Source organism: Tachyglossus aculeatus, chromosome 1, assembly GCF_015852505.1.
Source record: "Tachyglossus aculeatus isolate mTacAcu1 chromosome 1, mTacAcu1.pri, whole genome shotgun sequence".
In the NCBI taxonomy this organism is placed as follows: domain Eukaryota; kingdom Metazoa; phylum Chordata; class Mammalia; order Monotremata; family Tachyglossidae; genus Tachyglossus; species Tachyglossus aculeatus.
In genome coordinates this window covers 27,476,740-27,490,136 of record NC_052066.1, presented here as the reverse complement: position 1 = coordinate 27,490,136, position 13,397 = coordinate 27,476,740, and the positions used below count along the sequence as shown (strand labels likewise).

The 13,397-nt window shown below is 44.7% G+C and overlaps 1 protein-coding gene across 3 annotated transcripts in view; it reads left to right on the top strand.

Annotated features, from left to right (window-relative positions):
• The window catches only part of CEP63 (centrosomal protein 63), a 98,932-nt gene that overhangs the window by 70,589 nt on the left and 14,946 nt on the right, over positions 1-13,397 (top strand). For all 3 annotated transcript variants that reach the window (XM_038744458.1, XM_038744457.1, XM_038744456.1), the window contains one exon: positions 2,169-2,255. In XM_038744458.1, coding sequence (XP_038600386.1) covers positions 2,169-2,255 — 87 coding nt within the window. The remainder of the gene's footprint in view (positions 1-2,168; positions 2,256-13,397) is intronic.

The following is a 13,397-nucleotide window of genomic DNA, read 5'->3' as shown; positions in this document are numbered from 1 at the left end:
ATAAGTAGGAATGAATGAATCCCTTTGTTCCTGCCCTGGAGCCACTGTCAGGGGAAACATGATTCTTCTCTGGTGGTGTCCTCTGGAGTCCTGCAGACACCATGTGGTAAGCACTTAATAAATGCCATCATTATTATTATTATTATTATTATTATTGGGAGTCAGAGGTCATGAGTTCTAATCCCGGCTCCACCGCTTGTCAGCTGTTTGACGTTGGGCAAGTCACTTAACTTCCCTGGGCCTCGGTTCCCTCTTCTGTAAAATGGGGATTAAGCCTGTGAGCCCCATGTGGGACAACCTGATTACCTTGTATCCCCCCCAGTGCTTAGAACAGTGCTTTGCACATAGTAAGCGCTTAATAAATGCCATTATTATTATTATTATTAGGAGTCAGAGGTCATGGGTTCTAATCCCGGCTCCACCACTTGTCAGCTGTGTGACGTTGGGCAAGTCACTTAACTTCTCTGTGCCTCAGTTCCTTGATCTGGAAAATGGGAATTAAGACTGTGAGCCCCATGTGGGGCAACCTGATTACCTTGTATCCCCCCAGCGCTTGGGACAGTGCTTTGCACATAGTAAGCGCTTAATGAATGCTATTATTATTATTATTATTATTATTATTATTATTCTTAGGAGTCAGAGGTCATGGGTTCTAATCCCGGCTCCGCCACTTGTCAGCTGTGTGACTTTGGGCAGGTCACTTCGCTTCTCTGGGCCTCAGTTCCTTGATCTGGAAGATTCGGATTAGGACTGTGAGCCCCATGTGGAACAACCTGATTACCTTGTATCCCCCCGGTGCTTAGAACAGTGCTTTGCACATAGTAAGCGCTTAATAAATGCCATTATTATTATTATTATCATCATTATTATTATTATTATTGGGAGTCAGAAGTCATGGGTTCTAATCCCGGCTCCACCACTTGTCAGCTGTGTGACGTTGGGCAAGTCACTTAAATTCTCTGTGCCTCAGTTCCTTGATCTGGAAAATGTGGATTAAGACTCTGAGCCCCTTGTGGGACAACCTGATTACCTTGTATCCTCCCAGCGCTTAGAACAGTGCTTTGCACATAGTAAGCGCTTAATAAATGCCATTATTACTATTATTATTATTATTATGTGGGACCTGCCATCCCAGCATGCTTCCTTCTCAGTCCCCCAGAGGTGGCAGAGGTGTATATATGTATATATGTTTGTACGTATTTATTACTCTAATTTGTACCTATTTATTCTATTTATTTTATTTTGTTAATATGCTTTGTTTTGTTCTCTGTCTCCCCCTTCTAGACTTTGAGCCCACTGTTGGGTAGGGACCGGCTCTAGATGTTGCCAACTTGTACTTTCCAAGCGCTTAGTACGGTGCTCTGCACACAGTAAGCACTCAATAAATGCGATTGAATGAATTGAATGGACAGGGAATATTATAATAATAATAATAAGTATTATTATTATTATTATGGCATTTGTTAAGTACTTACTATGTGCCAGGCACTGTGCTGAGCGCGGAGGTGGAAACGAGCCACTCGGGTGGGACACGGTCCCTGTCCCACGTGGGGATCACAGTCTCAGTCCCCGTTTTGCAGGTGAGGCCCAGAGAAGTGAAGTGACTTGCCTAACGTCACACAGCAGAAAAGTGGCAAAGCCAGGTTTAGAACCCATGACCTTCCGGTTCCCGGGCCCGTGCTCTAGCCATTGCACCACTGAAGGCAGGAATCGTATCTACCAACTCGACTGTTTCGTACTCTGCCGGGTATTTAGTGCCAAGCTCAGCACACAGCACTTGCTCAGGGATTGATTGATTGATTGATTGACTGGAACAAGTCAATGTTGCCAACTTGTACTTCCCAAGCGCTTAGTACAGTGCTCTGCACACAGTAAGCGCTCAATAAATACGATTGATGATGATGATGACAAGTGCTAGAGTATGAGAGTGGCTCTCTCGGTTCCCTTTTTCCTTTTTTGTCACGAGAGGGAATGAAAAGGCAGGGAGAGACCTTATTCTCACAATTCTCTGATTAAAACTGCAGTTTAAAATGTAATAAATTATGTAAAGATAGTATAAGAGCTCCAAGCTATTTTTTTAGCAAGCTGCATTTGAACTTGTTTTGTGTGCTTGTGCTTTCTTTTTTTTTCCATCCTCTATTTATTAGCTTTATTCTCCTCTCCCACAGGTGGTTTTGGCTCAACTAGAAACCCTCAGGCAAGAAAACCATCACCTTTCTGAGGCCCTGGAGAGGTTGGAGTCCGGTGTGTTTCGGGTACGAAAATCAATTTTTCCAGTTGTTTTTCTTCTAATAGACTTTAGAATGAACAGGTAGACTTGTCTTTGGCAGCCAAGAAAAGGGGGTAAGGAATCGATAATCCCGCATTCTCAAAATCGAAGGTAACCTAGGCAACGGTGCTACAGTAATGGCTGTTATGTGGCTCTTTGTCTTCAGACCACTTATAATAATAATAATAATAATAATGGCATTTATTAAACGCTTAGTCTGCGCAAAGCACTGTTCCAAACACTGGGGAGGTTACAAGGTGATCAGGTTGTCCCACCGGGGGCTCATAATCTTAATCTACATTTTACAGATGAGGTGACTGAGGCACAGAGAAATGAAGTGAAGTACCTTTCAAGGCCCTACTGAGAGCTCACCTCCTCCAGGAGGCCTTCCCAGACTGAGCCCCCTCCTTCCTCTCCCCCTCCTCCCCCTCTCCGTGCCCCCCGTCTTACCTCCTTCCCTTCCCCACAGCACCTGTATATATGTATATATGTTTGGACATATTTATTACTCTATTTATTTATTTATTTATTTATTTTACTTGTACATATCTTTTCTAATTATTTTATTTTGTTAATATGTTTGGTTTTGTTCTCCGTCTCCCCCTTCTAGACTGTGAGCCCACTGGTGGGTAGGGACCGTCTCTAGATGTTGCCAACTTGTACTTCCCACGCGCTTAGTACGGTGCTCTGTACACAGTAAGCGCTCAATAAATGCGATTGATTGATTGATTGATCGAAGTGCCTTGCCCACAGTCACACAGCTGATATTTGGCAGGGCTGGGATTTGAATCCACGACCTCTGACTCCAAAGCCTGGGCTCTTTCCACTGATGATAAGCCAGGGGCAGTGTGGCCTAGTGGAAAGAGCATGGCCCTGGGAGTCAGGAGATTCAGATTCTAATTCTGGCTGTGTCACTGACCTGGTGTGGGACTTTGGGCAGATGGCTTAATCTTTCTGAGCCCCAATTTCCTCATCTATAATAATAATAATAATAATAATGATGGCATTTATTAAGCGCTTACTATGTGCAAAGCACTGTTCTAAGCGCTGGTAATAATGGCATTTCCTAAGCGCTTACTATGTGCAAAGCACTGTTCTAAGCGCTGGGGAGGGATACAAGGTGATCAAGTTGTCCCACATGGGGCTCACAGTCTTAATCCCCATTTTGCAGATGAGGTAACTGAGGCTCAGAGAAGTTAGGTGACTTGCCCAAAGTCACACAGCAGACATGTGGCGGAGCCGGGATTCGAACCCATGACCTCTGACTCCAAAGCCCAGGCTCTTTCCACTGAGCCACGCTGCTTCTCAAACCAGAAGTAGGATGCCTGCTCTCGCTCCCTTTTAGGGCTTCATGTGGGACAGAGATCTTATCTGATCCCCGCCCCTCAGCTCCACTCCCTTCGGCATCGCCCTTGCACTTCATTCATTAATTCATTCAATCATATTTATTGAGCGCTTACTGTGTGCAGAGCACTGTACTAAGCGCTTGGGAAGTCCAAGTTGGCAACATCTAGAGACGGTCCCTATCCAACAGCGGGCTCACAGTCTAGAAGGGGGAGACAGAGAACAAAACCAAACATATTGATAAAATAAAATAAATAGAATAGATATGTACAAGTAAAATAATTAGAGTAATAAATACATACAAACATATATACATATATACAGGTGCTGTGGGGAGGGGAAGGAGGTAAGGCGAGGGGGATGAAGAGGGGGAGGAGGAGGAGAGGAAGGAGGGGGATTGCACTTGGATTTGTACACTTTATTCACCCTGGCTTCAATCAATCAATCAATCAATCGTATTTATTGAACGCTTACTGTGTCCCACAGCACTTGTGTGCATCTCCGTAACTTAGTCAAAGGTTTGCCTCCCCTTCTAGGCTGTAAGCTCCTTGTGGGGAGGGTACATGTTGTCCAGTGCTTTTATATTGGGCTCCCCCAAGCTCTCTTTCTAGTGCTTGTCACCCAATAGGTTCATTCATTCATTCAATCGTATTTATTATTATTATTATTACTACCACAACTACTAATAATAAAAATTACATTTGTTAAGCGCTTAGTATGTGCCAAGCACCGTTCTAAGCGCTGGGGTAGATACAAGGTAATCCGGTTCTCCCACGTGGGGCTCACAGTCTTCAGCCCCATTTTACAGGTGAGGTAACTGAGGCACAGAGAAGTGAAGTGACTTAAGTCACACAGCAGACAAGTGGCAGAGCGGGGATTAGAAGCAGCCTGGCTTAGTGGAGAGAGCCCGGGCTTGGGAGTCAGAGGTCATGGGTTCTAATCCCGGCTCTGCCAGTTTTCTGCTGTGTGACCTGGGCAAGTCACTTCACTTCTCTGTGCCTCAGTTCCCTCTTCTGTCAAATGGGGATTGAGACTGTGAACCCCCCGTGGGACAACCTGATGACCTTGTATCTACCCCATGCTTAGAACAGTGCTTGGTACAGAGAAAGTGCTTAACAAACACCATTGTTTATTATTATTATTATTATTATTATTATTATTATTATTATTATTATTATAACCCACAACCGCTGACTCCCAAGACTGCACTCTTTCCACTGAGCCATGCTGATTCCCCAGTTTACTTACTGTGTGCAGAGCACTGTACTAAGCGCTTGGGATCAATCCGACTGATTATGTTGTAGCTACCTCAGCCCTTAATACAATGCTTAGTATATAGTGCACGTTTAATACCTCATTTATTCATTCATTCATTCAGTCAGTCTTATTTATTGAGAGTTTATCCTGTGGAGAGTACTGTGGGAGAGTACAGCACAACAATGAACAGACCCATTCCCTGCCCACAGTGAACTTAGAGTCTAACAGTTTGCTAACGATGGGACCGTCCAACAGTTGGGATTCCCAGAGTATATCTTTTTCTTTAAATCAAAAGTTTTGATTTCAGAATTATTCCTTGGAGGGAGGCTGAGCTGTGAGTGACCAGACATTACCAGGCCCACGGGTAACGTGGCATAGTGGATAGAGCGCAGGCCTGGAAATCAGGAGGTCACGGATTCTAATGCGGGTTCCACCAGGAATTGTCTTTCTTTATTGCTGAACTGTACTTTCCAAGCATTTAGTACAGTGCTCTGCACACAGTAAACACTCAATAAATACGATTGACTGAATGAATGCTGGGTGACCTTTGTCAAGTCACTTCACTTCTCTGGGCCTCAGTTACTTCATCAGTAAAATGAGGATTGAGACTGTGAGCCCCACGTGGGACAGGGACTGTGTCCAAGCCGATTTGCTTGTATCCACCCAGGGCTTAGTACAGTGCCTGGCACATAGTAAGCGCTAAAGAAATACCATTGATTGATTGATTGATTGATTGGAAGAGCAAGGAAAGGAACGAGGGAATGGTCAGCTATTGGTCCCACCCAGCTGGGTCCCGAAAGCACTTTGTGAAAAGTTGAAAATTGGAATTTCCTTACTTTTGGGCCTCTCTCTGAGGCTTGGACTTGACTACTGCTTGTACTTTTTTGAGATCCACAAATATAAATAATGAATAGAAGTTTAGGCAGCTACTTATTTGGGGCGAGGTTGTTTCTCAAAATTAAAATCCAGCATGGGCTTCGATCATTTTTTGGGGAGGGCCCTGGTTATTTCCATATCGGGCTTTCGGGCTTCGGAGTCAGAGGTCATGGGTTCAAATCCCCGCTCTGCCACTTGTCAGCTGTGTGACTTTGGGCAAGTCACTTAACTTCTCCGTGCCTCAGTTACCTCATCTGTCAAATGGGGATTAAGACTGTGAGCCCCCGTGGAACAACCTGGTCACCTTGTAACCTCCCCAGCACTTAGAACAGTGCTTTGCACATAGTAAGCACTTAATAAATACCATTATTATTATTATTATATGTTTGTGTACTAGAATGGAATATTATTTTGTTCTGTGCCATCATGAAATTCTCTTAATCTGCAGGGATTTATAAGTGTAATTATTCTATCCCAGACCTCGTTGTAAAGCCAAGATAGATTCATTCATTCATTCAATCGTATTTATTGAGCGCTTACGGGGCGCTTAGAACAGTGCTTGGCACATAGTAAGTGCTTAATAAATGCCATTAACCTGAATCTATCCAGGTTTAGCATAAAGTGTAGCCCATAGAAGGCCCTTAATACCATGATTATTATGACAGTTTTCTGTTTTTAGAACCCATCAAAAATGTACCACCCTCCTCAACATGATTATGGACAGCAGGGAAAGGGTAGTGGGGAATACAAAGATACCTTCAATCAATCAATGCTATTGATTGAGCGCTTACTATGTGCAGAGCACTGTACTAAGCGCTTGGAAAGTACAAATCGGCAACATATAGATACAGTCCCTACCCAACAGCGGGCTCACAGTCTAGAAGGGGAGGAGACAGACAACAAAAGAAAACAGGTCGACAGGTGTCAGGATCAGAAGCAACATGGCGAAGTGGATAGAGCACGGGCCTGGGAATCAGAAGGTCATGGGTTCTCTGCCATTCATCATCATCAATCATATTTATTGAGCGCTTACTGTGTGCAGAGCGCTGTACTAAGCGCTTAGGAAGTCCAAGTTGGCAACATATAGAGACAGTCCCTACCCAACAGTGGGCTCACAGTCACTTCATCTGTAAATGGGAATTGAGACTGTGAGCCCCATGTGGGACAGGGATTGTGTCCAACCTAATTACCTCATGTCTATCCCAGCGCTTAAAACAGTGCTTGACACATAGTAAGTGCTTAACAAATACCATCATTATTAAGAAATGAGAACGTGTCCTCTAATTGTAGTGTACTCTCACAAACACTTAGTACAGTGCTCTGCACATAGTAGGCGCTCAATCAATAGCACTGATTGATTGAAGGTATCTTTGTATTCCCCACTACCCTTTCCCTGCTGTCCATAATCATGTTGAGGAGGGTGGTACATTTTTGATGGGTTCTAAGAAAAGAAAGCTGTCATAATAGTCATGGTATTAAGAGCCTTCTATGTGCTACACTTTATGCTAAGCCTGGATAGATTCAGGTTAATGGCATTTATTAAGCCCTTACTATGTGCCAAGCACTGTTCTAAGCGCTGGGGAGTTTACAGGGTGATCAAGTTGTCCCACGTGAGGCTCACAGTCTTAATCCCCATTTTATAGATGAGGGAACTGAGCACGGAGAAGTTAAGTGGCTTGCCCAAGGTCACACAGCTGACAAGTGGTGGAGCCGGGATTCAAACCCATCACCTCTGACTCCCAAGCCCGTGCTCTTTCCACTGAGCCACGGGTTCCAATCTTGTCCCACATTCATTCATTCATTCAATCGTATTTATTGAGTGCTTACTGTGTGCAGAGCACTGTACTATGCGCTTGGGAAGTACAAGTTGGCAACATATAGAGATGGTCCCTACCCAATAGCCGGGCTTACAGTCTAGAAGTGGGAGACAGACAACAAAACAAAACGTATTAACAAAATAAAATAAATAGAATAAATATGTACAAATAAAATAAATAGAGTAATAAATATGTACAAACATATATACATATATACAGGTGCTGTGGGGAGGGGAAGGAGGTAAGGCGGGGGGGGATGGAGAGGGGGAGGAGGGGGAGAGGAAGGAAGGGGCTCAGTCTGGGAAGGCCTCCTGGAGGAGGTGAACTCTCAGTAGGGCTTTGAAAGGAGGAAGAGAGCTAGCTTGGCGGATGTGCGGAGGGAGGGCATTCCAGGCCAGGAGGAGGACGTGGGCCGGGGGTCGACAGTGGGACAGACAGGAACGAGGCCCGGTGAGGAGAGTAGCGGAGGCAGAGGAGCGGAGGGTGCGGGCTGGGCTGGAGAAGGAGAGAAGGGAGGGGAGGTAGGAGGGGGCGAGGGGATGGACAGCCTTGAAGCCCAGGGTGAGGAGTTTTTGCCTGATGCATAGGGTGATTGGTAGCCACTGGAGATTTTTGAGGAGGGGAGTAACATGCCCAGAGCGTTTCTGCACAAAGGTGATCCGGGCAGCAGCGTGAAGTATGGATTGAAGTGGAGAGAGACACGAGGATGGGAGATCAGAGAGAAGGCTGATGCAGTAGTCCAGACGGGATAGGATGAGAGCTTGAATGAGCAGGGTAGCGGTTGGGATGGAGAGAAAAGGGCGGATCTTGGTGATGTTGCAGAGGTAAGACCCGCAGGTTTTGGTGATGGATTGGATGTGAGGGGTGAACGAGAGAGCAGAGTCAAGGAGGACACCGAGGATGCAGACTTGTGAGATGGGAAGGATGGTAGTGCTGCCAACAGTGATGGGAAAGTCAGGGAGAGGGTGGAGTTTGGGAGGGAAGATAAGGAGTTCAGTCTTGGACATATTGAGTTTTAGATGGTGCACAGACATCCAGATGGAGATGTCTTGAAGGCAGGAGGAGACATGAGCCTGAAGGGAGGGAGAGAGAGCAGGGGCAGAGATGTAGATCTGGGTGTCATCAGCATAGAGATGATAGTTGAAGCCGTGGGAGCGAATGAGGTCACCAAGGGAGTGCGTGTAGATCGAGAACAGAAGGGGACCAAGCACTGAACCTTGAGGAACACCTCTGGTAAGGGAATGGGGGGAGGGGGGAGGAGGAGCCTGTGAAGGAGACTGAGAATGAACTGCCAGAGAGATAAGAGGAGAACCAGGAGAGGACAGAGTCTGTGAAGCCAAGGTCGGATAGCGTGTTGAGGAGAAGGTGGTGGTCCACAGTGTCGAAGGCAGCTGAGAGGTCGAGGAGGATTAGGATAGAGTAGGAGCCATTGGATTTGGCAAGCAGGTCATTGGTGACCTTTGAGAGGGCAGTTTCCGTGGACTGTAGGGGACGGAAGCCAGACTGGAGGGGGTCGAGGAGAGAGTTGTCGTTGAGGAATTCGAGGCAGCGCGTGTAGACAACTCGTTCAAGGAGTTTGGAAAGGAATGATAGGAGGGAGATAGGGTGATAACTAGAAGGGGAGGTGGGGTCAAGAGATGGGAGTTAAGGAGGGGAGGAGGGACAGGGCGAGAGATTTCGTAAGATGAGAGGGAATGGGGTCAGAAGCACAGGTGGCCGGAGTAGCACTTGAGAGGAGGGAGGTGATCTCATCTGAGGATACTGCTGGGAAGGATGAGAGAGTAGCGGAGATGAAGACTGTGAGCCCCATGTGGGACAAACTGATCACCTTGTATCTACCTCAGCGCTTAGAACAACGCTCCACACATAGCGCTTAACAAATGTCATCATCATCTAGAGGGAGAGACAGACATTAATCTGAATCACATAATAAGCACTCAGTCATCACCTTGCCCCCCTTACATCATCTCGCTAGTCTCCTACCTCAACCCAGCCCAGACACTTCACTCCTCTAGCGCTAACCTTCTCATTGTACCTCCATCTCATCCATCTCACCCCCAACCCCTCGCCCAAGCCCCGTCTCTGGCCTGGAATGCCCTCCCTCCTCATATCCGACAGACAAGACAATTATTCTCACCCCTCCCCTTCAAAGCCTCACTGAAGGCAAATCTGCAGCAAGAGTCCTTCTCTAATTGAGCCCTCATTTCCTTTTCTCCTGCTCCCTTCTGCGTCACCCTGACTTGCTCCCTTTATTCATTCCCCCATCCCACCTCCAAATAATAATAATAATAATAATGGTGGCATTTATTAAGCGCTTACTATGTGCAAAGCACTGTTCTAAGCACTGGGGAGGTTACAAGATGATCAGGTTGTCCCACGGGGGGCTCACAGTCTTAATCCCCATTTTACAGGTGAGGTAACTGCGGCATAGAGAAGTTAAGTGACATGCCCAAAGTCACGCAGCTGACAGTGGGCGGAGCCGGGATTTGAACCCATGCCCTCTGACTCCAAAGCCCGGGCTCTTTCCACGGAGCCACGCTGCTTCTCAGTACATCCAAAGCACTTTTGTACATCTCTGTAATTTATTTATCCATATTAATGTCTGTCTCTCCCCCCTCTAGACTGTAAGCTTGTTGTGGGCAGGGAATGTGTCCATTTATTATATTGTACTCTTCCAAGTGCTTAGTACAGGGGAATGCACACAGTATGTGCTCAATAAATAGGATTGACTGACTGATGAATGAGTAATTTATAGTCATTTTAGGACCAGGCCCATGTCCTCCCCCTGGCCTGGAATGCCCTCCCTCTGCCCATCCACCAAGCTAACTCTCTTCCTCCCTTCAAGGCCTTACTGAGAGCTCACCTCCTCCAGGAGGCCTTCCCACACTCATCTCCCCCTCATCCCCCTCTCCATCCCCCCCATCTTACCTCCTTCCCTTCCCCACAGCACCTGTATATATGTATATATGTTTGTACATATTTATTACTCTATTTATTTATTTTGCTTGTACATATCTATTCTATTTATTTTATTTTGTTAATATGTTTGGTTTTGTTCTCTGTCTCCCCCTTCTAGACTGTGAGCCCACTGTTGGGTAGGGACCGTCTCTATATGTTGCGAACTTGTACTTCCCAAGCGCTTAGTACAGTGCTCTGCACACAGTAAACGATCAATAAATATGATTGATTGATTGATTGATTGATTAATTGAATGCCTCCATCTTAGTGTTCTGACTGGAGGAAGAAATCATCATTCAGTTCCTGGTCCCAGGAAGGATTCTTGCTGGTCCTTTGGAGCCCACGCTAATCCGTACCTCATTAGTCAGTCAATCAATCATATCTCTTGAGCACTTACTGTGTAAAGAGCACTGCATTAAGCACTTGGGGGCGGGCACTATAACAATAATAATAATAATAATAATAATGGCATTTGTTAAACGCTTACTGTGTGCAAAGCACTGTTCTAAGCGCTGGACAATACAACAGACACATCCCCTGACAACAGTGAGCTTGTCATCCCTTCTTTTCCAAAGAACTATGACTTGCTCTTCAGTCTTGTCCTTTTCCCACTTGGCATCTCACTAGCTCTTCATGAAAGCACTGTCCATAATCTGCTTTTTTTGTTCCATTTCTTCTTCCCCAGACATCCAGCGCTTACTACAGTGCCACCAACTTCACGCCCACATCCTACCCCTGGCCTGGAAGACCCTCCCTCCTCATATCAGACAGATAATTGCTCTCCCCATCTTCAAAACCTCATTGAAGGCCCATCACCCCCAGGAAGCCTTCCCTGACTAAGCCCTCCTCTCCTCCTCTTCCATTCCCTTTTGCACCGCTCTTACTTGCTCCTTCATTCATCCTCCCTCCCCTAATAATGATGGTATTTGTTAAGCGCTTACTATGTGCAAACCACTGTTCTCCACAGCACATCAATCAATCAATCGTATTTATTGAGTGCTTACTGTGTGCAGAGCACTGTACTAAGCGCTTGGGAAGTACAAGTTGGCAACATACAGAGATGGTCCCTACCCAACAGTGTGCTCACAGTCTCGAAGGGGGAGACAGAGAACAAAACCAAACATATTTACAAAATAAAATAAATAGAATAGATATGTACAACTAAAATAGAGTAATAAATATGTACAAACATATATACATGTATACAGGTGCTGTGGGGAAGGGAAGGAGGTAAGACGGGGGTGATGGAGTATATATGTATATGTATAGATAGACTGTGAGCCCACTGTTGGGTAGGGACTGTCCCTATACATTGCCAACTTGTACTTCCCAAGCGCTTAGTACAGTGCTCTGCACACAGTAAGCGGTCAATAAATACGATTGGTTGATTGATCTGTATATATCTATAATTTCTTTATTTACATTAATGTCTCCCTCCCCCTCTAGACTGTGAGCTCATTATGGGCAGGAAGGTGTCTGTTGTTATATTATACTTTCCCAAGAGCTTAGTACAGTGCTTTGCACACAATAAGCGCTCAATAAATACGATTGAATGAATAAATGAATGAATGAATTAATGCCCAGTACACAGTAAGTGCTTTACAAATACCATCATTATCATTATCACCAACTTGTACTTCCCAAGCGCTTAGTGCAGTGCTCTGCACACAGTAAGCGCTCAATAAATACGATTGATGATGATGATGATGATTATCCAGAGTCCAGAACCTCTTTGAAGACACATCTCCTCCAAGAACCCTTTCCCGACTAGGCCTTCGCTTCCTCTTCGCCCACTCCCTTCTGCATTACCCTTGCAGTTGGATTTGCTTCCTTTATTCATCCTTCCCCTCAACCCCACAACAACTATGTACATATCTGTAATTGATTTATATTTATATTTACGCCTGTCTCCCTCTCCTAGACTGTAAACGCCTTGTGGTCAGCGATCGTGTCTACCAATAATGTTCTCTCCCAACTGCTCAGTACAGTGCTTTGCACACAGTAAGCGCTCAATGAATATGATTGACTGACCGACTGAAAAAACTCCTTGTAGGCAGGGAACGTGTCTACGAACTCTGGTATAATAATTACACTAGTATATATACTTGTAACTATAGATTGTTATTACATTACAATAAGAAATAAGCTTATCAATAAGCTTATTAATAAGCTTAATAAGCTTAATCAGCACACAGTAAGCACCCAATAAATACGATTGAATGAATTATAATATAGTATAATATATATTATAATTGTGATTATATGTGATTATATATTATATATAATATCATCATCAATCGTATTTATTGAGCGCTTACTGTGTGCAGCTCACTGTACTAAGCGCTTGGGAAGTACAAGTTGGCAACATATAGAGACAGTCCCTACCCAACAGTGGGCTCACAGTCTAAAAGGGGGAGACAGAGAACAAAACCAAACATACTAACAAAATAAAATAAATAGAATAGATATGTACAAGTAAAATAAATAAATAAATAAATAGAGTAATAAATATGTACAAACATATAATATATATATTATATATAATATTTTATATTGTATATAATTAATGTACTCTCCCAAGTGCTTAATTCAGTCAGAAGGACCTGGGTTCTAATCCCGGCTCTACCATTTGTCTGCTGTGTGACCCTGGTCAAGTCACTTAACTGCTCTGGGCCTCAGTTACTTCATCTCCAAAATGGGGGTGAAGAGTGTGAGCCCCCCGTGGGACAGGGACTGTGTCTAACCTGATTAACTTGTATCTACCCCAGCGCTTTGACCAATGCTTTTCTCATAGTAAACACCTATCAAGTACCAGTATTCGTATTATTAGTAGTAGTAGTATTGTGCTACAATCGTATCAATCAATCAATCAATCA